Source organism: Hyla sarda, chromosome 12 (assembly GCF_029499605.1).
Source record: "Hyla sarda isolate aHylSar1 chromosome 12, aHylSar1.hap1, whole genome shotgun sequence".
Taxonomy (NCBI): Eukaryota; Metazoa; Chordata; class Amphibia; order Anura; family Hylidae; genus Hyla; species Hyla sarda.
Window position 1 is genome coordinate 6,127,002 of NC_079200.1, and position 26,363 is coordinate 6,153,364.

The window sequence follows — 26,363 nt, forward strand, 5'->3', positions numbered from 1 at the left end:
GTGTTCCAAAAAGAAAATAATTTCCTTTGTAGTATTCAGCAGCTAATAAGTACTGGAAGGATTGAGATTTTTTTTTATAGAAGTCATTTACAAATCTGTTTTACAAAACTTTCTGGCACCAGTTGATAAAAAAAAATAAGTTTTCCACAGGAGTACCCCTTTAAGAGAGCGTTTCGGGGTCCATAGTAATCATCTAGGGTCTAATTTTGCCATTGTGCTCTCAAAGGACATCCATTGTTTATCTTGGCCCCTATCCATAGTACCCCTTTAATCCTAAGTCCTCCAATGTCCTCCCGCCGATCATTGGATCAATATCTCGTACTCACTTGATATATCTTCCACGCTCGCCGCTCTTCTCACCGGATTGGCCCTCTAACTCCCCTCTTTGGTGATGTAGTTTCTCTCCGGCCGTACACGCGCGCCTCCTTTTCTTCCGTTTTCTCACTCACAGGGCGCCACACTCCGCTCTGTATTATCCACGACCTGAAACCCTTATCCAACATATTGGGGGAGATTTATCAAAACCTGTGCAAAGGAAAAGCTGTCCAGTTGCCCATAGCAACCAATCACATCACTTCTTTCATTTTGCAGAGGCCTTGTTCAAAATGAAAGCAGTGATCTGATTGGTTGCTATGGGCAACTTGGCCACTTTTTCTCTGGATGGGGATGGCGAGAAGTGTTAATCTTGGAACAACATCAAAAGAAGAAAGAAAGCCGGACACTCACCATTTTCCGTCTTCAAGCTTTATTACAGCAGTACAGTGACCCCCCCGACCTACGATGGCCCCGACCTACAATAATTTCAACATACGATGCTTTTGTATGTCGGGGCCATCACATAAACGCTTATCCTGCAGCGCAGACTTCTTCAGCTGCCCCCGGATAGCCGTTTACGGTGCCCCGTGTGGTCCGCTGACGATCACTTACCTGTCCTCGGGGCTCCGGACCGTTCTCCTCAGGATCCCCTGCATCGCCGTCACTCTACATCGTCGTCATCATGTCGCCGCACATGCCATCCCGTCATCCAATAGCAGCAGCGTGCGCAGCGACGTGATGACGGCGATGAAGAGCGACGATCCCGGGCAGCAGAAACGGTCCGGAGCGGCGGGGACACCACGGGGACTCGGTGACAACGATAGAGGGCGACATTCAGGACAGCGGTGACGTTCCGGAGCGGCGGGGACAGGTGAGTATAACCTCCTATACTTTACATTGCACGGATCCCTCAACATACGATGGTTTCAACTAACGATGGTCCATTTGGAACAAATTACCATCGTATGTTGAGGATAGTGTTGAGCGGCATCGGCCATATTCGAATACTCGCTATTTTGCGAATATATGGACGAATATTCGTCATATATTCGCAAAATTCGCGGCCTTTTTTTTTCTATGCACCATTAAATTTGCATGCGCATGTGCAATATCGCGTGATAAAAGAGCTAAAAGAAGGGAGGGATCAATATCCGCGAAAATTCGCATATGCGAATATTCGAGTGCCCGCCAGTCTGACACAGTAACTAGTATTGGAGCCTTGTTTACACCACAAGCTGGAAGCAGGGAGGGATGATCACTGTGATATGTTCTGTGGAAAAAAAAATTTGAATATTCGTAATTGCGAATATTTAGTGCAATATTCACGAAGGAGGAGTGATAGCTGGGGGTACAGATAGGCAACAAGCTCCGTTGCGGCTCCGTTTCGCACTTAGCAAGTGCTTCTTCCGGCCATGGGTCTGTGTATGGAAAAATATTAAAGTTATAGAAAAACGAAAACGCAAAAAAATTAATATTGGCTGCGTCATGAAGTTTGTGATCTCCAAACTGCGGCCCTACAGGTGTTGCAAAAACTACAACTCTCAGCATGCCCGGACAGCCGAAGGCTGTCCGGGCATGCTGGGAGTTGTAGTTTTTGCAACACCTAGAGAGCCGCAGTTTGGAGACGACACTGAGGAATAGGAGAGGAATCCTTGTGTATTTACGTAATTTACGTGTTTTTTTTCGTGCAGAAATAACGCAGAATTCCACGTAGATTTTCCACACGGAATACAGGAGGAAACTGTTCTAGCGGAACGGAATTCCGCGTGCGGAATTTACGCAGTGTGAACAGTGCACAGTAAAATACATTGAAGTCAATGACAAAGCAGATGTTAATTATTTCGAAGCGAAGAATTCAAGAGGAATTACTCAGTGTGAACGCACCCTTAAGGGGTTAAACCTAATACAGGAATCACAATCGTGTACTTTAAAATATTAAGGGGATAAAAAAAATTAAAATACATAAATTAAATGGAAAAAAAGGGAGGAAACTACATATCCCAGGCTGCCCCGCGGCGTCCCACGCTTTGCGCGTCGTGCATTGTCGCGCTCCCGATGACGTCAGATCCTTTTCCGCGCATGCGCACAGGCGTGTGAGCTGCCGAGGCTGATGTAAGAGCGGAGACCGGGTGAAGCGGACGTAGAGCTCGAGACGATTATATTGTGAACCGACTCCCCGGTGGATAGTACGACCGGGAAACCGACACAGCCCGGAGAGCGCCGCCATCATGTCCGGGGACGAGGTGAGAGGAGGCGGAAACACGAGGGCGCCATGTGTGCGGCAGGGGAGGCCGGAGCCTGCGGCGTGAGGTGTTAGAACCGCGTTCACACCAGGGGGTAGTGGCTTATATAAACCCCGGACTGTCGCATCTGTAATGACCGGCTTGGATTGTGGCGCAGCGCCCCCTTGGCTCAGCAGGAGAGTGCAGGAATCACACCCGAGTTATATCCTGGAGCTACATGGGAGAACCACATGGCCCAGCATAACTCCCAGCATAACTCCCAGCATGCCTTTCCCAGCATAACTCCCAGCATGCCTTTCCCAGCATAACTCCCAGCATAACTCCCAGCATGCCTCACCTGTACCTGTAACTCCCAGCGTGCCTCACCTGTACCTCTAACTCCCAGCATGCCTCACCTGTACCTGTAACTCCCAGCGTGCCTCACCTGTACCTGTAACTCCCAGCATGCCTCTCCTGTACCTGTAACTCCCAGCGTGCCTCCCCTGTACCTGTAACTCCCAGCATGCCTCACCTGTACCTCTAACTCCCAGCATGCCTCACCTGTACCTGTAACTCCCAGCGTGCCTCACCTGTACCTGTAACTCCCAGCATGCCTCACCTGTACCTGTAACTCCCAGCATGCCTCTCCTGTACCTGTAACTCCCAGCATGCCATTGGCTGACTGGGCATGCTGGGAATTGTAGTTTTCCAACATTAGAGGAGTCACCATAGGATGGAGGATCAGTATTAGGCAGGACCCCCCCCAATCATCTCTCTATTAGATGGAGGATCAGTATGAGGCAGGACCCCCCCAATCATCTCTCTATAGGATGGAGGATCAGTATTAGGCAGGACCCCCCCAATCATCTCTCTATAGGATGATCAGTATTTGGCAGGACCCCCCCCAATCATCTCTCTATTAGATGGAGGATCAGTATGAGGCAGGACCCCCCCAATCATCTCTCTATAGGATGGAGGATCAGTATTAGGCAGGACCCCCCCAATCATCTCTCTATAGGATGATCAGTATTTGGCAGGACCCCCCCAATCATCTCTCTATTAGATGGAGGATCAGTATTAGGCAGGACCCCCCAATCATTTCTCCATAGGATCAGTATAAGGCATGACCCCCCCCAATCATCTCTCTATAGGATGGAGGATCAGTATTAGGCAGGACCCCCCAATCATCTCTCTATAGGATGGAGGATCAGTATTAGGCAGGACCCCCCCAATCATCTCTCGATAGGATGGAGGATCAGTATTAGACAGGACCCCCCAATCATCTCTCCATAGGATGGAGGATCAGTATTAGGCAGGACCCCCCTTTCATCTCTCTATAGGATGGAGGATCAGTATTTGGCAGGACCCCCCCCCCAATGATCTCTCTATAGGATGGAGGATCAGTATTAGGCAGGACCCCCCAATCATCTCTCTATATGATGGAGGATCAATATTTGGCAGGACGCCCCAAATCATCTCTCCATAGGATGGAGGATCAGTATTAGGCAGGACCCCCCAATCAACTCTTGATAGAATGGAGGATCAGTATGAGGCAGGACCCCCCCCCCCCCAATCATCTCTCTATAAGATGGAGGATCAGTATGAGGCAGGACCCCCCAATCATCTCTCGATAGGATGGAGGATCAGTATTAGGCAGGACCCCCCAATCATCTCTCCATAGGATGGAGGATCAGTATTAGGCAGGACCCCCCAATCATCTCTCTATAGGATGGAGGATCAATATTAGGCAGGACCCCCCAATCATCTCTCTATAGGATGGAGGATCAGTATGAGGCAGGACCCCCCAATCATCTCTCCATTGGATGGAGGATCAGTATTAGGCAGGACCCCCCAATCATCTCTCCATAGGATGGAGGATCAGTATTAGGCAGGACCCCCCAATCATCTCTCCATAGGATGGTGGATCAGTATGAGGCAGGACCCCCCCCAATCATCTCTCCATAGGATGGAGGATCAGTATGAGGCAGGACCCCCAATCATCTCTCTATAGGATGGAGGATCAGTATGAGGCAGCCCCCCCCCCCCCAATCATCTCTCTATAGGATCAGTATAAGGCAGGACCCCCCAATCATCTCTCTATAGGATGGAGGATCAGTATGAGGCAGGACCCCCCCAATCATCTCTCTGTAGGATGGAGGATCAGTATTAGGCAGGACCCCCCAATCATCTCTCTATAGGATGGAGGATCAGTATTAGGCAGGACCCCCCAATCATCTCTCCGTAGGATGGAGGATCAGTATTAGGCAGGACCCCCCCCCCCAATCATCTCTCCGTAGTATGGAGGATCAGTATTAGGCAGGACCCCACAATCATCTCTCTATAGGATGGAGGATCAGTATAAGGCAGGACCCCCCCCAATCATCTCTCTATAGGATGGAGGATCAGTATAAGGCAGGACCCCCCAATCATCTCTCTATAGGATGGAGGATCAGTATAAGGCAGGCCCCCCCAATCATCTCTCTATAGGATGGAGGATCAGTATAAGGCAGGCCCCCCCAATCATCTCTCTATAGGATGGAGGATCAGTATTAGGCAGGACCCCCCAATCATCTCTATAGGATGGAGGATCAGTATGAGGCAGGACCCCCCCCAATCATCTCTCCATAGGATGGAGGATCAGTATGAGGCAGGACCCCCCCAATCATCTCTCTATAGGATGGAGGATCAGTATTAGGCAGGACCCCCCAATCATCTCTCGATAGGATGGAGGATCAGTATTAGGTAGGACCCCCCAATCATCTCTCTATAGGATGGAGGATCAGTATTAGGCAGGACCCCCCAATCATCTCTCTATAGGATGGAGGATCAGTATAAGGCAGGACCCCCCAATCATCTTTCCATAGGATGGAGGATCAGTATTAGGCAGGACCCCCCAATCATCTCTCTATAGGATGGAGGTTCAGTATTAGGCAGGACCCCACAATCATCTCTCGATAGGATGGAGGATCAGTATTAGGCAGGACCCCACAATCATCTCTCGATAGGATGGAGGATCAGTATTAGGCAGGACCCCCCAATCATCTCTCCATAGTATGGAGTATCAGTATTAGGCAGGACCCCACAATCATCTCTCGATAGGATGGAGGATCAGTATTAGGCAGGACCCTCCAATCATCTCTCTATAGGATGGAGGATCAGTATAAGGCAGGACCCCCCCAATCATCTCTCGATAGGTAGGACCCCCCCCCCCCCCAATCATCTCTCTATAGGACGGAGGATCAGTATTAGGCAGGACCCCCCAATCATCTCTCTATAGGACGGAGGATCAGTATTAGGCAGGATCCCCCAATCATCTCTCTATAGGATGGAGGATCAGTATAAGGCAGGACCCCCCAATCATCTCTCGATAGGTAGGACCCCCCCCCCCCCCCCCAATCATCTCTCTATAGGACGGAGGATCAGTATTAGGCAGGACCCCCCAATCATCTCTCTATAGGACGGAGGATCAGTATTAGGCAGGACCCCCCCAATCATCTCTCTATAGGACGGAGGATCAGTATTAGGCAGGACCCCCCAATCATTTCTCCATAGTATGGCAGGTACCTTTTGGCCCGGAGGTGAAGGGTAGGTTTGTTGTGGGGGGGGTCTCTCCTGTCTGAGAAGGGCTTGCGATAGACCGTATCCTTTGTGCACATTTTTTAGTGTAACACGTTTGCGCATTTTCTTGCACTTTGGGTGATTTCAGATCACGTTCCTCAGCTCTTGGATAAATAAAAATAGGATGGAGGATCAGTATTAGGCAGGACCCCCAATCATCTCTCCATAGCATGGGGGATCAGTATTAGTCAGGACCCCCCCAGTTGTCTCTCCATTGAACAGAGTGAGTGTGTGTGGGGGGGGGGGGGGGGGGAGTGGTATCAGTATTAGGCTGGTAACATTAGGTGTTATCTTCGTAGAGTTGTCATCCCAGACAGTTGTTACGTCTCACACGTCACTGCGGCCCCCATCACAAGAACAGTGAGAGGGGTCCCTTCTCCTTATTCCATGCACCACAGCACTGAACAGGGACCTGCTGCACCTCCATATTCACATACACACGGGGACCTGCTGCACCTCCATATTCACATACACACGGGGACCTGCTGCACCTCCATATTCACATACACACGGGGACCTGCTGCACCTCCATATTCACATAGTGACAAGGACCTGCTGCACCTCCATATTCACATACACACGGGGACCTGCTGCACCTCCATATTCACATACACACAGGGACCTGCTGCACCTCCATATTCACATACACACGGGGACCTGCTGCACCTCCATATTCACATACACACGGGGACCTGCTGCACCTCCATATTCACATACACACAGGGACCTGCTGCACCTCCATATTCACATACACACGGGGACCTGCTGCACCTCCATATTCACATACACACGGGGACCTGCTGCACCTCCATATTCACATACACACGGGGACCTGCTGCACCTCCATATTCACATACACACGGGGACCTGCTGCACCTCCATATTCACATACACACGGGGACCTGCTGCACCTCCATATTCACATACACACGGGGACCTGCTGCACCTCCATATTCACATACACACGGGGACCTGCTGCACCTCCATATTCACATACACACGGGGACCTGCTGCACCTCCATATTCACATACACACAGGGACCTGCTGCACCTCCATATTCACATACACACGGGGACCTGCTGCACCTCCATATTCACATACACACGGGGACCTGCTGCACCTCCATATTCACATACAGACGGGGACCTGCTGCACCTTCATATTCACATACACACGGGGACCTGCTGCACCTCCATATTCACATACACACGGGGACCTGCTGCACCTCCATATTCACATACACACAGGGACCTGCTGCACCTCCATATTCACATACACACGGGGACCTGCTGCACCTCCATATTCACATACACACGGGGACCTGCTGCACCTCCATATTCACATACACACGGGGACCTGCTGCACCTCCATATTCACATACACACGGGGACCTGCTGCACCTCCATATTCACATACACACGGGGACCTGCTGCACCTCCATATTCACATACACACGGGGACCTGCTGCACCTCCATATTCACAGTGACGGGGGACCTGCTGCACCTCCATATTCACATACAGACGGGGGACCTGCTGCACCTCCATATTCACATACACACGGGGACCTGCTGCACCTCCATATTCACATACACTCGGGGACCTGCTGCACCTCCATATTCACATACAGACGGGGACCTGCTGCACCTCCATATTCACATACACACGGGGACCTGCTGCACCTCCATATTCACATACACACGGGGACCTGCTGCACCTCCATATTCACATACACACGGGGACCTGCTGCACCTCCATATTCACATACACACGGGGACCTGCTGCACCTCCATATTCACATACACACGGGGACCTGCTGCACCTCCATATTCACATACACACGGGGACCTGCTGCACCTCCATATTCACATACACTCGGGGACCTGCTGCACCTCCATATTCACATAGTGACGGGGACCTGCTGCACCTCCATATTCACATACACACGGGGACCTGCTGCACCTCCATATTCACATACAGACGGGGACCTGCTGCACCTCCATATTCACATACACACAGGGACCTGCTGCACCTCCATATTCACATACACACGGGGACCTGCTGCACCTCCATATTCACATACACTCGGGGACCTGCTGCACCTCCATATTCACATAGTGACGGGGACCTGCTGCACCTCCATATTCACATAGTGACGGGGACCTGCTGCACCTCCATAGTCACATACACACGGGGACCTGCTGCACCTCCATATTCACATACACACGGGGACCTGCTGCACCTCCATATTCACATACACACGGGGACCTGCTGCACCTCCATATTCACATACACACGGGGACCTGCTGCACCTCCATATTCACATACACACGGGGACCTGCTGCACCTCCATATTCACATACACTCGGGGACCTGCTGCACCTCCATATTCACATACACACGGGGACCTGCTGCACCTCCATATTCACATACACACGGGGACCTGCTGCACCTCCATATTCACATACACACGGGGACCTGCTGCACCTCCATATTCACATACACACGGGGACCTGCTGCACCTCCATATTCACATACACACGGGGACCTGCTGCACCTCCATATTCACATACACACGGGGACCTGCTGCACCTCCATATTCACATACACACGGGGACCTGCTGCACCTCCATATTCACATACACACGGGGACCTGCTGCACCTCCATATTCACATACAGACGGGGACCTGCTGCACCTTCATATTCACATACACACGGGGACCTGCTGCACCTCCATATTCACATACACACGGGGACCTGCTGCACCTCCATATTCACATACACACGGGGACCTGCTGTACCTCCATATTCACATACACACGGGGACCTGCTGCACCTCCATATTCACATACACACGGGGACCTGCTGCACCTCCATATTCACATACACACGGGGACCTGCTGCACCTCCATATTCACATACACACGGGGACCTGCTGCACCTCCATATTCACATACACACGGGGACCTGCTGCACCTCCATATTCACATACACACGGGGACCTGCTGCACCTCCATATTCACATACACACGGGGACCTGCTGCACCTCCATATTCACATACACACGGGGACCTGCTGCACCTCCATATTCACATACACACGGGGACCTGCTGCACCTCCATATTCACATACACACGGGGACCTGCTGCACCTCCATATTCACATACACACGGGGACCTGCTGCACCTCCATATTCACATACACACGGGGACCTGCTGCACCTCCATATTCACATACACACGGGGACCTGCTGCACCTCCATATTCACATACACACGGGGACCTGCTGCACCTCCATATTCACATACACACGGGGACCTGCTGCACCTCCATATTCACATACACACGGGGACCTGCTGCACCTCCATATTCACATACACACGGGGACCTGCTGCACCTCCATATTCACATACACACGGGGACCTGCTGCACCTCCATATTCACATACACACGGGGACCTGCTGCACCTCCATATTCACATACACACGGGGACCTGCTGCACCTCCATATTCACATACACACGGGGACCTGCTGCACCTCCATATTCACATACACACGGGGACCTGCTGCACCTCCATATTCACATACACACGGGGACCTGCTGCACCTCCATATTCACATACACACGGGGACCTGCTGCACCTCCATATTCACATACACACGGGGACCTGCTGCACCTCCATATTCACATACACACGGGGACCTGCTGCACCTCCATATTCACATACACACGGGGACCTGCTGCACCTCCATATTCACATACACACGGGGACCTGCTGCACCTCCATATTCACATACACACGGGGACCTGCTGCACCTCCATATTCACATACACACGGGGACCTGCTGCACCTCCATATTCACATACACACGGGGACCTGCTGCACCTCCATATTCACATACACACGGGGACCTGCTGCACCTCCATATTCACATACACTCGGGGACCTGCTGCACCTCCATATTCACATACAGACGGGGACCTGCTGCACCTCCATATTCACATACACACGGGGACCTGCTGCACCTCCATATTCACATACACACGGGGACCTGCTGCACCTCCATATTCACATACACACGGGGACCTGCTGCACCTCCATATTCACATAGTGACGGGGACCTGCTGCACCTCCATATTCACATACACACGGGGACCTGCTGCACCTCCATATTCACATACACACGGGGACCTGCTGCACCTCCATATTCACATACACACGGGGACCTGCTGCACCTCCATATTCACATAGTGACGGGGACCTGCTGCACCTCCATATTCACATAGTGACAAGGACCTGCTGCACCTCCATATTCACATACAGACGGGGACCTGCTGCACCTCCATATTCACATAGTGACAGGGACCTGCTGCACCTCCATATTCACATACACACGGGGACCTGCTGCACCTCCATATTCACATACACACGGGGACCTGCTGCACCTCCATATTCACATACACACGGGGACCTGCTGCACCTCCATATTCACATACACACGGGGACCTGCTGCACCTCCATATTCACATACACACGGGGGACCTGCTGCACCTCCATATTCACATACACACGGGGACCTGCTGCACCTCCATATTCACATACACACGGGGACCTGCTGCACCTCCATATTCACATACACACGGGGACCTGCTGCACCTCCATATTCACATACACACGGGGACCTGCTGCACCTCCATATTCACATACACACGGGGACCTGCTGCACCTCCATATTCACATACACACGGGGACCTGCTGCACCTCCATATTCACATACACACGGGGACCTGCTGCACCTCCATATTCACATACACACGGGGACCTGCTGCACCTCCATATTCACATACACACGGGGACCTGCTGCACCTCCATATTCACATACACACGGGGACCTGCTGCACCTCCATATTCACATACACACGGGGACCTGCTGCACCTCCATATTCACATACACACGGGGACCTGCTGCACCTCCATATTCACATACACACGGGGACCTGCTGCACCTCCATATTCACATACACTCGGGGACCTGCTGCACCTCCATATTCACATACACACGGGGACCTGCTGCACCTCCATATTCACATACACACGGGGACCTGCTGCACCTCCATATTCACATACACACGGGGACCTGCTGCACCTCCATATTCACATACACACGGGGACCTGCTGCACCTCCATATTCACATAGTGACGGGGACCTGCTGCACCTCCATATTCACATAGTGACGGGGACCTGCTGCACCTCCATATTCACATACACACGGGGACCTGCTGCACCTCCATATTCACATACACACGGGGACCTGCTGCACCTCCATATTCACATACACACGGGGACCTGCTGCACCTCCATATTCACATACACACGGGGACCTGCTGCACCTCCATATTCACATACACACGGGGACCTGCTGCACCTCCATATTCACATAGTGACGGACCTGCTGCACCTCCATATTCACATACAGACGGGGGACCTGCTGCACCTCCATATTCACATACACACGGGGACCTGCTGCACCTCCATATTCACATACACACGGGGACCTGCTGCACCTCCATATTCACATAGTGACGGACCTGCTGCACCTCCATATTCACATACACACGGGGACCTGCTGCACCTCCATATTCACATACACACGGGGACCTGCTGCACCTCCATATTCACATACACACGGGGACCTGCTGCACCTCCATATTCACATACACACGGGGACCTGCTGCACCTCCATATTCACATACACACGGGGACCTGCTGCACCTCCATATTCACATACACACGGGGACCTGCTGCACCTCCATATTCACATACAGACGGGGACCTGCTGCACCTCCATATTCACATACACACGGGGACCTGCTGCACCTCCATATTCACATACACACGGGGGACCTGCTGCACCTCCATATTCACATACAGACGGGGGACCTGCTGCACCTCCATATTCACATACACACGGGGACCTGCTGCACCTCCATATTCACATACAGACGGGGACCTGCTGCACCTCCATATTCACATACACACGGGGACCTGCTGCACCTCCATATTCACATAGTGACAGGGACCTGCTGCACCTCCATATTCACATACACACGGGGACCTGCTGCACCTCCATATTCACATACACACGGGGACCTGCTGCACCTCCATATTCACATACACACGGGGACCTGCTGCACCTCCATATTCACATACACACGGGGACCTGCTGCACCTCCATATTCACATAGTGACGGGGACCTGCTGCACCTCCATATTCACATACACACGGGGACCTGCTGCACCTCCATATTCACATACACACGGGGACCTGCTGCACCTCCATATTCACATACACTCGGGGACCTGCTGCACCTCCATATTCACATACACACGGGGACCTGCTGCACCTCCATATTCACATACACACGGGGACCTGCTGCACCTCCATATTCACATACACACGGGGACCTGCTGCACCTCCATATTCACATAGTGACGGGGACCTGCTGCACCTCCATATTCACATACACACGGGGACCTGCTGCACCTCCATATTCACATACACACGGGGACCTGCTGCACCTCCATATTCACATACACACGGGGACCTGCTGCACCTCCATATTCACATACACACGGGGACCTGCTGCACCTCCATATTCACATACACTCGGGGACCTGCTGCACCTCCATATTCACATACACACGGGGACCTGCTGCACCTCCATATTCACATACACACGGGGACCTGCTGCACCTCCATATTCACATACACACGGGGACCTGCTGCACCTCCATATTCACATACACACGGGGACCTGCTGCACCTCCATATTCACATACACACGGGGACCTGCTGCACCTCCATATTCACATACACACGGGGACCTGCTGCACCTCCATATTCACATACACACGGGGACCTGCTGCACCTCCATATTCACATACACTCGGGGACCTGCTGCACCTCCATATTCACATAGTGACAGGGGACCTGCTGCACCTCCATATTCACATACAGACGGGGACCTGCTGCACCTCCATATTCACATACACACGGGGGACCTGCTGCACCTCCATATTCACATACACACGGGGACCTGCTGCACCTCCATATTCACATACACACGGGGGACCTGCTGCACCTCCATATTCACATACACACGGGGACCTGCTGCACCTCCATATTCACATACACACGGGGACCTGCTGCACCTCCATATTCACATACACACGGGGACCTGCTGCACCTCCATATTCACATACAGACGGGGGGACCTGCTGCACCTCCATATTCACATACACACGGGGACCTGCTGCACCTCCATATTCACATACACACGGGGACCTGCTGCACCTCCATATTCACATACACACGGGGACCTGCTGCACCTCCATATTCACATACACACGGGGACCTGCTGCACCTCCATATTCACATACACACGGGGGACCTGCTGCACCTCCATATTCACATACACACGGGGACCTGCTGCACCTCCATATTCACATAGTGACGGGGGACCTGCTGCACCTCCATATTCACATACACACGGGGACCTGCTGCACCTCCATATTCACATACACTCGGGGACCTGCTGCACCTCCATATTCACATACACTCGGGGACCTGCTGCACCTCCATATTCACAGTGACGGGGGACCTGCTGCACCTCCATATTCACATACAGACGGGGGACCTGCTGCACCTCCATATTCACATACAGACGGGGGACCTGCTGCACCTCCATATTCACATACACTCGGGGACCTGCTGCACCTCCATATTCACATACACTCGGGGACCTGCTGCACCTCCATATTCACAGTGACGGGGGACCTGCTGCACCTCCATATTCACATACAGACGGGGGACCTGCTGCACCTCCATATTCACATACACACGGGGACCTGCTGCACCTCCATATTCACATACACACGGGGACCTGCTGCACCTCCATATTCACATACACTCGGGGACCTGCTGCACCTCCATATTCACATACACTCGGGGACCTGCTGCACCTCCATATTCACAGTGACGGGGGACCTGCTGCACCTCCATATTCACATACACTCGGGGACCTGCTGCACCTCCATATTCACAGTGACGGGGGACCTGCTGCACCTCCATATTCACATACACACGGGGACCTGCTGCACCTCCATATTCACATACACACGGGGACCTGCTGCACCTCCATATTCACATACACACGGGGACCTGCTGCACCTCCATATTCACATACACACGGGGACCTGCTGCACCTCCATATTCACATACACACGGGGACCTGCTGCACCTCCATATTCACATACACTCGGGGACCTGCTGCACCTCCATATTCACATAGTGACGGGGACCTGCTGCACCTCCATATTCACATACACACGGGGACCTGCTGCACCTCCATATTCACATACACACGGGGACCTGCTGCACCTCCATATTCACATACACTCGGGGACCTGCTGCACCTCCATATTCACATACACACGGGGACCTGCTGCACCTCCATATTCACATACACACGGGGACCTGCTGCACCTCCATATTCACATACACACGGGGACCTGCTGCACCTCCATATTCACATACACACGGGGACCTGCTGCACCTCCATATTCACATACACACGGGGACCTGCTGCACCTCCATATTCACATAGTGACGGGGACCTGCTGCACCTCCATATTCACATACACACGGGGACCTGCTGCACCTCCATATTCACATACACACGGGGACCTGCTGCACCTCCATATTCACATACACACGGGGACCTGCTGCACCTCCATATTCACATACACACGGGGACCTGCTGCACCTCCATATTCACATACACACGGGGACCTGCTGCACCTCCATATTCACATACACACGGGGACCTGCTGCACCTCCATATTCACATACACACGGGGACCTGCTGCACCTCCATATTCACATAGTGACGGACCTGCTGCACCTCCATATTCACATAGTGACGGGGACCTGCTGCACCTCCATATTCACATAGTGACGGGGACCTGCTGCACCTCCATATTCACATACACACGGGGACCTGCTGCACCTCCATATTCACATACACACGGGGACCTGCTGCACCTCCATATTCACATACACACGGGGACCTGCTGCACCTCCATATTCACATACACACGGGGACCTGCTGCACCTCCATATTCACATACACACGGGGACCTGCTGCACCTCCATATTCACATACACACGGGGACCTGCTGCACCTCCATATTCACATAGTGACGGACCTGCTGCACCTCCATATTCACATACACACAGGGACCTGCTGCACCTCCATATTCACATACACACGGGGACCTGCTGCACCTCCATATTCACATACACACGGGGACCTGCTGCACCTCCATATTCACATACACACGGGGACCTGCTGCACCTCCATATTCACATACACACGGGGACCTGCTGCCACCTCCATATTCACATACACACGGGGACCTGCTGCACCTCCATATTCACATAGTGACAGGGACCTGCTGCACCTCCATATTCACATACACACGGGGACCTGCTGCACCTCCATATTCACATACACACGGGGGACCTGCTGCACCTCCATATTCACATACAGACGGGGGACCTGCTGCACCTCCATATTCACATACACACGGGGACCTGCTGCACCTCCATATTCACATACACACGGGGACCTGCTGCACCTCCATATTCACATACAGACGGGGACCTGCTGCACCTCCATATTCACATACACACGGGGACCTGCTGCACCTCCATATTCACATACACACGGGGACCTGCTGCACCTCCATATTCACATACACACGGGGACCTGCTGCACCTCCATATTCACATACACACGGGGACCTGCTGCACCTCCATATTCACATACACACGGGGACCTGCTGCACCTCCATATTCACATACACTCGGGGACCTGCTGCACCTCCATATTCACATACACACGGGGACCTGCTGCACCTCCATATTCACATACAGACGGGGACCTGCTGCACCTCCATAATCACATACACACGGGGACCTGCTGCACCTCCATATTCACATACACACGGGGACCTGCTGCACCTCCATATTCACATACACACGGGGACCTGCTGCACCTCCATATTCACATACAGAAACAGTTTAGAGCTTAAAGGGTTACTCAGCACCATCCTCGGCTGGACGGGACTGTGCACTACAATCACCAGAGCGCAGTACAGTGCCCGGCCAGTAGTGGGCAGAGTGGCATTAGTCCTTTAGTGACGCCATCTTGTGCTGCTCTTGTTTAGTCCGGCGCACTATGACGACATTCTGGTAACAATCCTCCGCGCTCCGTCATCAGGTTCCGGCTTCGCTGTTTCTCTCATCTGCCCGACCTTTATTGTCCTGCGGGGTCATCAGATCTGCACAGTGGAGCTGTGTGTGCGCATTGTGGGCTTCCTGGGGTTTAGGGATTTGCTATTGTGCTTTCCTGCTGTATTTTATATAATATACATTATATACACACAAGTAAAAGGGGGGGGGGGGGCAGCAGTGCTCAGCTGTATGTGTAGCAGAGCTGTGTGTATAATGTGTATGCTGCTCAGCTGTATGTGTAGCAGAGCTGTGTATAATGTGTATGCTGCTCAGCTGTATGTGTAGCAGAGCTGTGTATATAATGTGTAGCAGAGCTGTGTGTGTATAATGTGTATGCTGCTCAGCTGTATGTGTAGCAGAGCTGTGTATAGTGTGTATGCTGCTCAGCTGTATGTGTAGCAGAGCTGTGTATAATGTGTATGCTGCTCAGCTGTATGTGTAGCAGAGCTGTGTGTGTGTATGCTGCTCAGCTGTATGTGTAGCAGAGCTGTGTGTGTATAATGTGTATGCTGCTCAGCTGTATGTGTAGCAGAGCTGTGTGTATAGTGTGTATGCTGCTCAGCTGTATGTGTAGCAGAGCTGTGTATAATGTGTATGCTGCTCAGCTGTATGTGTAGCAGAGCTGTGTATAATGTGTATGCTGCTCAGCTGTATGTGTAGCAGAGCTGTGTATATAATGTGTATGCTGCTCAGCTGTATGTGTAGCAGAGCTGTGTATAATGTGTATGCTGCTCAGCTGTATGTGTAGCAGAGCTGTGTATAATGTGTATGCTGCTCAGCTGTATGTGTAGCAGAGCTGTGTGTGTATAATGTGTATGCTGCTCAGCTGTATGTGTAGCAGAGCTGTGTGTGTATAATGTGTATGCTGCTCAGCTGTATGTGTAGCAGAGCTGTGTATAATGTGTATGCTGCTCAGCTGTATGTGTAGCAGAGCTGTGTGTAATGTGTATGCTGCTCAGCTGTATGTGTAGCAGAGCTGTGTGTAATGTGTATGCTGCTCAGCTGTATGTGTAGCAGAGCTGTGTATATAATGTGTATGCTGCTCAGCTGTATGTGTAGCAGAGCTGTGTATATAATGTGTATGCTGCTCAGCTGTATGTGTAGCAGAGCTGTGTATATAATGTGTATGCTGCTCAGCTGTATGTGTAGCAGAGCTGTGTGTAATGTGTATGCTGCTCAGCTGTATGTGTAGCAGAGCTGTGTATAATGTGTATGCTGCTCAGCTGTATGTGTAGCAGAGCTGTGTATAATGTGTATGCTCCTCAGCTGTATGTGTAGCAGAGCTGTGTATAATGTGTATGCTCCTCAGCCGTATGTGTAGCAGAGCTGTGTGTATATAATGTGTATGCTGCTCAGCTGTATGTGTAGCAGAGCTGTGTATATAATGTGTATGCTGCTCAGCTGTATGTGTAGCAGAGCTGTGTATATAATGTGTATGCTGCTCAGCTGTATGTGTAGCAGAGCTGTGTATAATGTGTATGCTGCTCAGCTGTATGTGTAGCAGAGCTGTGTATATAATGTGTATGCTGCTCAGCTGTATGTGTAGCAGAGCTGTGTGTGTATAATGTGTATGCTGCTCAGCTGTATGTGTAGCAGAGCTGTGTATAATGTGTATGCTGCTAAGCTGTATGTGTAGCAGAGCTGTGTGTGTATAATGTGTATGCTGCTCAGCTGTATGTGTAGCAGAGCTGTGTATGTGTATGCTCCTCAGCTGTATGTGTAGCAGAGCTGTGTATAATGTGTATGCTGCTCAGCTGTATGTGTAGCAGAGCTGTGTATAATGTGTATGCTGCTCAGCTGTATGTGTAGCAGAGCTGTATATAAAGTGTATGCTGCTCAGCTGTATGTGTAACAGAGCTGTGTATATAATGTGTATGCTGCTCAGCTGTATGTGTAGCAGAGCTGTGTATATAATGTGTATGCTGCTCAGCTGTATGTGTAGCAGAGCTGTGTGTGTATAATGTGTATGCTCCTCAGCTGTATGTGTAGCAGAGCTGTGTATACAATGTGTATGCTGCTCAGCTGTATGTGTAGCAGAGCTGTGTATAATGTGTATGCTGCTCAGCTGTATGTGTAGCAGAGCTGTGTGTGTATAATGTGTATGCTGCTGAGCTGTATGTGTAGCAGAGCTGTGTATAATGTGTATGCTGCTCAGCTGTATGTGTAGCAGAGCTGTGTGTGTATAATGTGTATGCTGCTCAGCTGTATGTGTAGCAGAGCTGTGTGTGTATAATGTGTATGCTGCTCAGCTGTATGTGTAGCAGAGCTGTGTGTATATAATGTGTATGCTGCTCAGCTGTATGTGTAGCAGAGCTGTGTGTATATAATGTGTATGCTGCTCAGCTGTATGTGTAGCAGAGCTGTGTATAATGTGTATGCTGCTCAGCTGTATGTGTAGCAGAGCTGTGTGTATAATGTGTATGCTGCTCAGCTGTATGTGTAGCAGAGCTGTGTATATAATGTGTATGCTGCTCAGCTGTATGTGTAGCAGAGCTGTGTATATAATGTGTATGCTGCTCAGCTGTATGTGTAGCAGAGCTGTGTGTGTATAATGTGTATGCTGCTCAGCTGTATGTGTAGCAGAGCTGTGTGTGTATAATGTGTATGCTGCTCAGCTGTATGTGTAGCAGAGCTGTGTATATAATGTGTATGCTGCTCAGCTGTATGTGTAGCAGAGCTGTGTATATAATGTGTATGCTGCTCAGCTGTATGTGTAGCAGAGCTGTGTATATAATGTGTATGCTGCTCAGCTGTATGTGTAGCAGAGCTGTGTGTATAATGTGTATGCTGCTCAGCTGTATGTGTAGCAGAGCTGTGTGTGTATAATGTGTATGCTGCTCAGCTGTATGTGTAGCAGAGCTGTGTGTGTATAATGTGTATGCTGCTCAGCTGTATGTGTAGCAGAGCTGTGTATAATGTGTATGCTGCTAAGCTGTATGTGTAGCAGAGCTGTGTGTATAATGTGTATGCTGCTCAGCTGTATGTGTAGCAGAGCTGTGTGTATAATGTGTATGCTGCTCAGCTGTGTGTAGCAGAGCTGTGTATAATGTGTATGCTGCTTAGCTGTATGTGTAGCAGAGCTGTGTATAATGTGTATGCTGCTCAGCTGTATGTGTAGCAGAGCTGTGTGTGTATAATGTGTATGCTGCTAAGCTGTATGTGTAGCAGAGCTGTGTGTATAATGTGTATGCTGCTCAGCTGTATGTGTAGCAGAGCTGTGTATATAATGTGTATGCTGCTCAGCTGTATGTGTAGCAGAGCTGTGTGTATATAATGTGTATGCTGCTCAGCTGTATGTGTAGCAGAGCTGTGTATATAATGTGTATGCTGCTCAGCTGTATGTGTAGCAGAGCTGTGTATATAATGTGTATGCTGCTCAGCTGTATGTGTAGCAGAGCTGTGTATAATGTGTATGCTGCTCAGCTGTATGTGTAGCAGAGCTGTGTGTATAATGTGTATGCTGCTCAGCTGTATGTGTAGCAGAGCTGTGTGTAATGTGTATGCTGCTCAGCTGTATGTGTAGCAGAGCTGTGTATATAATGTGTATGCTGCTCAGCTGTATGTGTAGCAGAGCTGTGTGTAATGTGTATGCTGCTCAGCTGTATGTGTAGCAGAGCTGTGTATATAATGTGTATGCTGCTCAGCTGTGTGTAGCAGAGCTGTGTATATAATGTGTATGCTGCTAAGCTGTATGTGTAGCAGAGCTGTGTGTATAATGTGTATGCTGCTCAGCTGTATGTGTAGCAGAGCTGTGTGTATATAATGTGTATGCTGCTCAGCTGTATGTGTAGCAGAGCTGTGTATAATGTGTATGCTGCTCAGCTGTATGTGTAGCAGAGCTGTGTATATAATGTGTATGCTGCTCAGCTGTATGTGTAGCAGAGCTGTGTATATAATGTGTATGCTGCTCAGCTGTATGTGTAGCAGAGCTGTGTATAATGTGTATGCTGCTCAGCTGTATGTGTAGCAGAGCTGTGTATATAATGTGTATGCTGCTCAGCTGTATGTGTAGCAGAGCTGTGTATAATGTGTATGCTGCTCAGCTGTATGTGTAGCAGAGCTGTGTATAATGTGTATGCTGCTAAGCTGTATGTGTAGCAGAGCTGTGTATATAATGTGTATGCTGCTCAGCTGTATGTCTGTGGTCACACTGCTCTGTCATGGAGAGGTCACACAGCTCTCAAAAAATCATAAAAACAAAACAAAAAAACACACAAAGACATTACGGAACTATACGGGGATCACATGACAGGAGAAACACTAAAGTGTCGCTGTCATTTAAAAAAAACTCTTGACATGGGAGATGTTTTTGTTCGGTCCGGGACAGGGTTCAAATACCCCAGCGATCACTAGAATTAGTGGGGAAAAGCTCAGTGCTGAACCGTCCCCCTCCGCTGCCTCTCACCACCAGGGCGAGATATATTAGTATAAAAACTATTTTTTATTTTTATTCTGTTTTCAGTTGTATAAACCAGGAAATGCGTCAGAAAAATACAGTAATTTGTGCTGCCATCTGGAGGCCAATGATGTGCACTGCAGGCCCATAGAATGGATGAATGTGATAAGAAATTGTCAGTATAGGACGAGAGGTTGCAGGGAGCGTGTTGGATTTATATATTTTTATGTATATTTTTATTTATTTGCATGTTAATTATAACTTTCCTTTACAAGTCTTAATGATGCTGCTGTTTTTCCTGCAAATCACAGCTGACTGTGGCGCCCTGCCCATAAGAACTGGATGACGGGGCGGAGGACGGTGTGACGCCGCTGTGTGTCATGGCTTCCCAGCATCATTGATTAATAGGGAAACTGGACAATAGAGATAAATAAATATATAATAAATAAATAGATTTAAAAATATAAAAAAACAAAATAATGAAATAAATATAAAATGTATAACTATAACATAAATAATTTTTTTTTTAAATGAATTAAATATATATTATTTTTTCATAAAGATGATTTTCGATCCGACCATGACCAGAAAGAAGAAGAAGAAGAAGAAGCCCTTCATGCTGGATGAAGAAGGGGGCGAGCAGCAGACCCAGGAGGAGACCCAGGTCCCCGAAACTAAAGAGGTGGAACCAGAACCCGTGGAAGATAAAGAGTTTGACCTGGATGAGGAATCGTATAAGAAAAAAGGTATTACTGTATAGAAAGGTTTTATGTTGTTATACCGAGCAAACGACACTCTGCAGCGGCGCACTTCATTCTTTGGATATCCAGTTATTGCAAAACTACAACTCCCAGCATGCCCGGACAGCCAATGGCTGCAGCTTGAGGTCCATAGTTTGGAGACCATTGCTCTACGAAGATGCGTTTTGCTAATGGATCTCTCTAGATATGTCTGCTTACTTATCAGCTGCTGTATGCTCCACAGGAAGTTGTGTAGTTCTTTCCAGTCTGACCACAGTGCTCTCTGCTGACACCTCTGTCCATGTCAGGAACTGTCCAGAGCAGGAACAAATAAATCCCCATAGCAAACCTACCAGTCAATTAGTGTCTCAAGAAAATGTTACTGTATCTTATGGGGAATTAACCCTTTGAGTATCATTTTTCCTCCGGTCACAGATGCCCCAGATGATCTGGACGACTTAAATTTCTTTAATCAGAAGAAGAAGAAAAAGAAAACTAAAAAGTTTGACCTGGAGGAAGCGGAGGAAGGTGTGAAGGTATATACTGATGTGTGTATTTACCTATATATATATATATACACTGATGTGTGTATTTACCTATATATATATATATATATATATACTGATGTGTGTGTTATATAAATGTATGTATGTGTATATATATGAAAGAACAAGGTCCGGCACTAGGTTGGTTGCAGGTAAAAACTTCTTATTTCTTTATTTGAAGATTCTGCAGTACAAGGTAGAAAGTCTGACGCGTTTCGCTAAAGAGCTTAATCGTAGACTAAGCTCTTTAGCGAAACGCATCAGACTTTCTACCTTGTACTGCAGAATCTTCAAATAAAGAAATAAGAAGTTTTTACCTGCAACCAACCTAGTGCCGGACCTTGTTCTTTCCTTTACAAGTGAGTAGCCGGAGGCGGTACCGGCCGGTCTGCGGCACAGGTGGCGAGGTGGGGGTGCACAGGGTGAGCGACTCACAATCCAGCTATATATATATATATATATATATATATATATATATATATATATATATATATATATATATATATATAATTTATTTATTATTCATACGGATGTGTTATATACTGATTAGAGATGAGCGAACTTACATTAAATTCGATTCGTCGCGAACTTCTCGGCTCGGCAGTTGATGACTTTTCCTGCGTAAATTAGTTCAGCTTTCAGGTGCTCCGGTGGGCTGGAAAAGGTGGATACAGTCCTAGGAAAGATTCTCCTAGGACTGTATCCACCTTTTCCAGCCCACGGGAGCACCTGAAAGCTGAACTAATTTATGCAGGAAAAGTCATCAACTACCGAGCCGAGAAGTTCGTGACGAATCGAATCTACTGTAAGTTCGCTTATCTCTAATACTGATGTGTGTGTGTGTGTGTGTGTGTGTGTGTGTGTTAATTTGTGTCATGTAGATATTTATTGGAAACAACTTAATACATTGAGATACAAACGATAAAGACTCGTCCTGTAGAGATCACTTCTCAGCAGACGTCTAAGGCTCTGTTCACATTTACTTTCCACGTGTCCTGATACTCTGTGATGGTTCTCCGGCTTATCTGGTCAGACGTATCTATTGTCTACATTAAAGGGGTACTCCGCTGCTCAGCATTTGGAACAAACAGTTTCAAACGCTGGAGCCGGCGCCGGGAGCTCGTGACGTCACAGCCCTGCCCCCTCAATGCAAGTCTATGGGAGGGGGCGTGACATCTGCCACGCCCCCTCCCATATACTTGCATTGAGGGGGTGGGGCATGACATCATGAGGGGGTGGGGCTATGACGTCACGAGCTCCCGGCTCCAGCGTTCGGAACAGTTTGTTCCAAATGTTGAGCAGCGGAGTGTCCCTTTAACCCTACGTGAGTCCGGAGCGCAGAGTTTGTATAAGTTTCCTCTGCTGTAAACTCTACATGGGAGATGATGCCTGCGCAGCAGTATATGTCAGAGATATATTTGAAGCAGTTCTCCTCCCATATATATCTGACGGAAGCCTAAGATGTCATTCGAACAGAAGATGTGGTATATTCTATGCAGGGTTTGTGGATTTTCTTAACTCTTTCCTGACCCGTGACGCACACACCTGGGGCAGGTGAGGGAGTCAGGTCTGCACTATAAGCGGCAGATGCCCGATGCTATCATCAGCTGTAATGACTGAGGCAGGCAATGATGTCAGCGCCGCCTTGTAAACGTTAAAGGGGTACTCCGGCCTTAGACATCTTACTCCTATCCAAAGGATAGGGGATAAGATGTCTGATCTCAGGGGTCCTGCTGCTGGGGACCCCCGCAATCTCCGTGCAGCTCCCAGCATTCTGTGCTGGAAGCTGATCCAGAGACGTGACGGCTGTCGTACCCCCTCCCATAGACATGAATGGAGGGGCGTGGCTATGACCTCACGTCGCGATCTCAAGAGCAGCACGCGGCACAGAATGGAGGGTGCTGCACGGAGATCGTGGGGGTCCTAGCGGCAAGACACCCATGATCAGACATCTTATCGCCTATCCTTTTGGATAGGGGATAAGATTTCTAAGGCCGGAGTACCCCTTTAAATCCTGCTCATCCCTGGTGTCTTCGTAATACAGTGGTCCTTCAAGTTACAATATTAGTTTCCAGGATGACCATTGTATGTTGAATCCATTGTATGTTGAAACCATAACTATGGAAATCTTGTAATTGGTTCTGAAGCCCCAAAATGTCATCCAAAAATAGGAAAAAGTGAGGATTAAAGAAAAATAAGTAGATAACTAATATAGATAAAGCAAATCCTTATATATAAAAGTAATAAAGATCTGCTGGGAGCTGTAATCACTGTCTATGTAGAGGACAGGAGCTTCTTCAGGGTCCTGTACAGAACACGTAATGTCCTAAAAAAAAAAGTAACTTGGAGCCGCCCTCACCTGGTGTCCAAAGGGGCAGATAACCCTGGCACAGGTAAAGAGTACAGAACATGTAATACCACCCTGTACTGTAGGAGGCGCTACCAAACACCAGTCAGTGTATACACTTCAGTAATACAGGTAAAGTGTACAGAACATGTAATGCCTCCCTGTACTGTAGGGGACGCTACCAGACATCAGTCAGTGCATACACTTCAGTAATACAGGTAAAGAGTACAGAACATGTAATACCTCCCTGTACTATAGGGGGCGCTACCAGACACCAGTCAGTGCATACACTTCAGTAATACAGGTAAAGAGTACAGAACATGTAATACCTCCCTGTACTATAGGGGGCGCTACCAGACACCAGTCAGTGCATACACTTCAGTAATACAGGTAAAGAGTACAGAACATGTAATACCTCCCTGTACTATAGGGGGCACTACCAGACACCAGTCAGTGTATACACTTCAGTAATACAGGTAAAGAGTACAGAACATGTAATACCTCCCTGTACTATAGGGGGCGCTACCAGACACCAGTCAGTACATACACTTCAGTAATACAGGTAAAGAGTACATAACAAGTAATACCTCCCTGTACTGTAGGGGGCACTACCAGACACCAGTCAGTGCATACACTTCAGTAATACAGGTAAAGAGTACAGAACATGTAATACTTCCCTGTACTGTAGGGGGCGCTACCAGACACCAGTCAGTGCATGTCCATTCTGATTGGTCGGTTCTTCCGGGTACTGACAGGTATCACAGATCTGGAGTCTGTACATTGTATGTTGTGTCTGGTTTATAGTTACAATGTCCAGAATAGACGAGAAAAGATCATCGTATGGTGAGGATATTGTGAGTTGAGGAATCACTGTACACACATAGATATAGATATATATATTATCTATCTATATCTCTATCAGACTTGTTAACCTAGAACAGAACTGTTAGGGATTAAAACTGCTTGATGTTTATTTGACAGAATCTAAAGATCGAGGCCGAGGCCCAAGACGCCTCCGAGTCCCAAGAGGACGACCTGGAATTCATGTTGACCAAAAAGAAGAAAAAGAAAAATGTTAAGTTCCCTGAGGATGATGACGCCTTTGAGAAGGATGAAGGTAAGAGGCAGCAGGTCAATGTATACTGTGGATGTGCAGTCTTGTCTGTCGTCCATCAGTGTGTCCCAACCAGGGTGCCTCCAGCTGTTAACAAAACTACAACTCCCAGCATGCCCGTACAGCCAACGGCAACAGCTGGAGGCCCACTGGTTTTGAAACACTGCTGTATTATTACAAAATCCGATTGTGTTCACACTGTGTCCTGCCCTACATGTTTTATGACACAATGTGTCTCGCTTTACAGCCTTTGAAGACGAAGACAGTAAAAAAGATGATGGAATTTCCTTTAGTTCTCTACATGGACCTGCATGGGCGGGGACTGAGAGGGACTACACGTACGATGAGGTGAGGATCCATCACTGTTGAGTTATTTAAGTAAAACTTGGTTCTAGATCAGTGTTTCCCAACTGGGGTTCCTCTAACTGTTACAAAACTACAACTCCCAGCGTGCCCGGAAAGGTAGTTGTAATTTTACAACAGCTGGAGGCACACTGGTTGGGGAACGCTGCTATAGAATATCTGTAAATATGTATTTTTTAATTTATTGTATGTATTTAATATTTCTTATTTATTTTTTATTTTAATTTATTTTATTTATATTTTAATTTAATCATTTATTTTAAAAAAAAATAAAAATTTCAGCTTCTAAACAGAGTATTTAACATAATGCGAGAGAAGAATCCAGACATGGTCGCCGGAGAAAA

At 49.0% G+C, this 26,363-nt stretch overlaps 1 protein-coding gene across 2 annotated transcripts in view; it reads left to right on the forward strand.

Annotated features, from left to right (window-relative positions):
* Window positions 1-2,384: 2,384 nt before the first annotated feature.
* Window positions 2,385-26,363, forward strand: part of EIF2S2 (eukaryotic translation initiation factor 2 subunit beta) — a 27,189-nt gene continuing 3,210 nt past the window's right edge. Inside the window, exons 1-6 of one of the 2 annotated variants that reach the window (XM_056549236.1) lie at window positions 2,385-2,558; window positions 21,473-21,656; window positions 22,086-22,198; window positions 25,524-25,659; window positions 25,904-26,004; window positions 26,302-26,363. The exon at window positions 26,302-26,363 is cut by the window's right edge and continues 87 nt beyond it. In XM_056549236.1, coding sequence (XP_056405211.1) covers window positions 2,544-2,558; window positions 21,473-21,656; window positions 22,086-22,198; window positions 25,524-25,659; window positions 25,904-26,004; window positions 26,302-26,363 — 611 coding nt within the window. In that variant the 5' untranslated portion in view covers window positions 2,385-2,543. The remainder of the gene's footprint in view (window positions 2,559-21,472; window positions 21,657-22,085; window positions 22,199-25,523; window positions 25,660-25,903; window positions 26,005-26,301) is intronic. The other variant, XM_056549237.1, reaches the window with a different exon arrangement.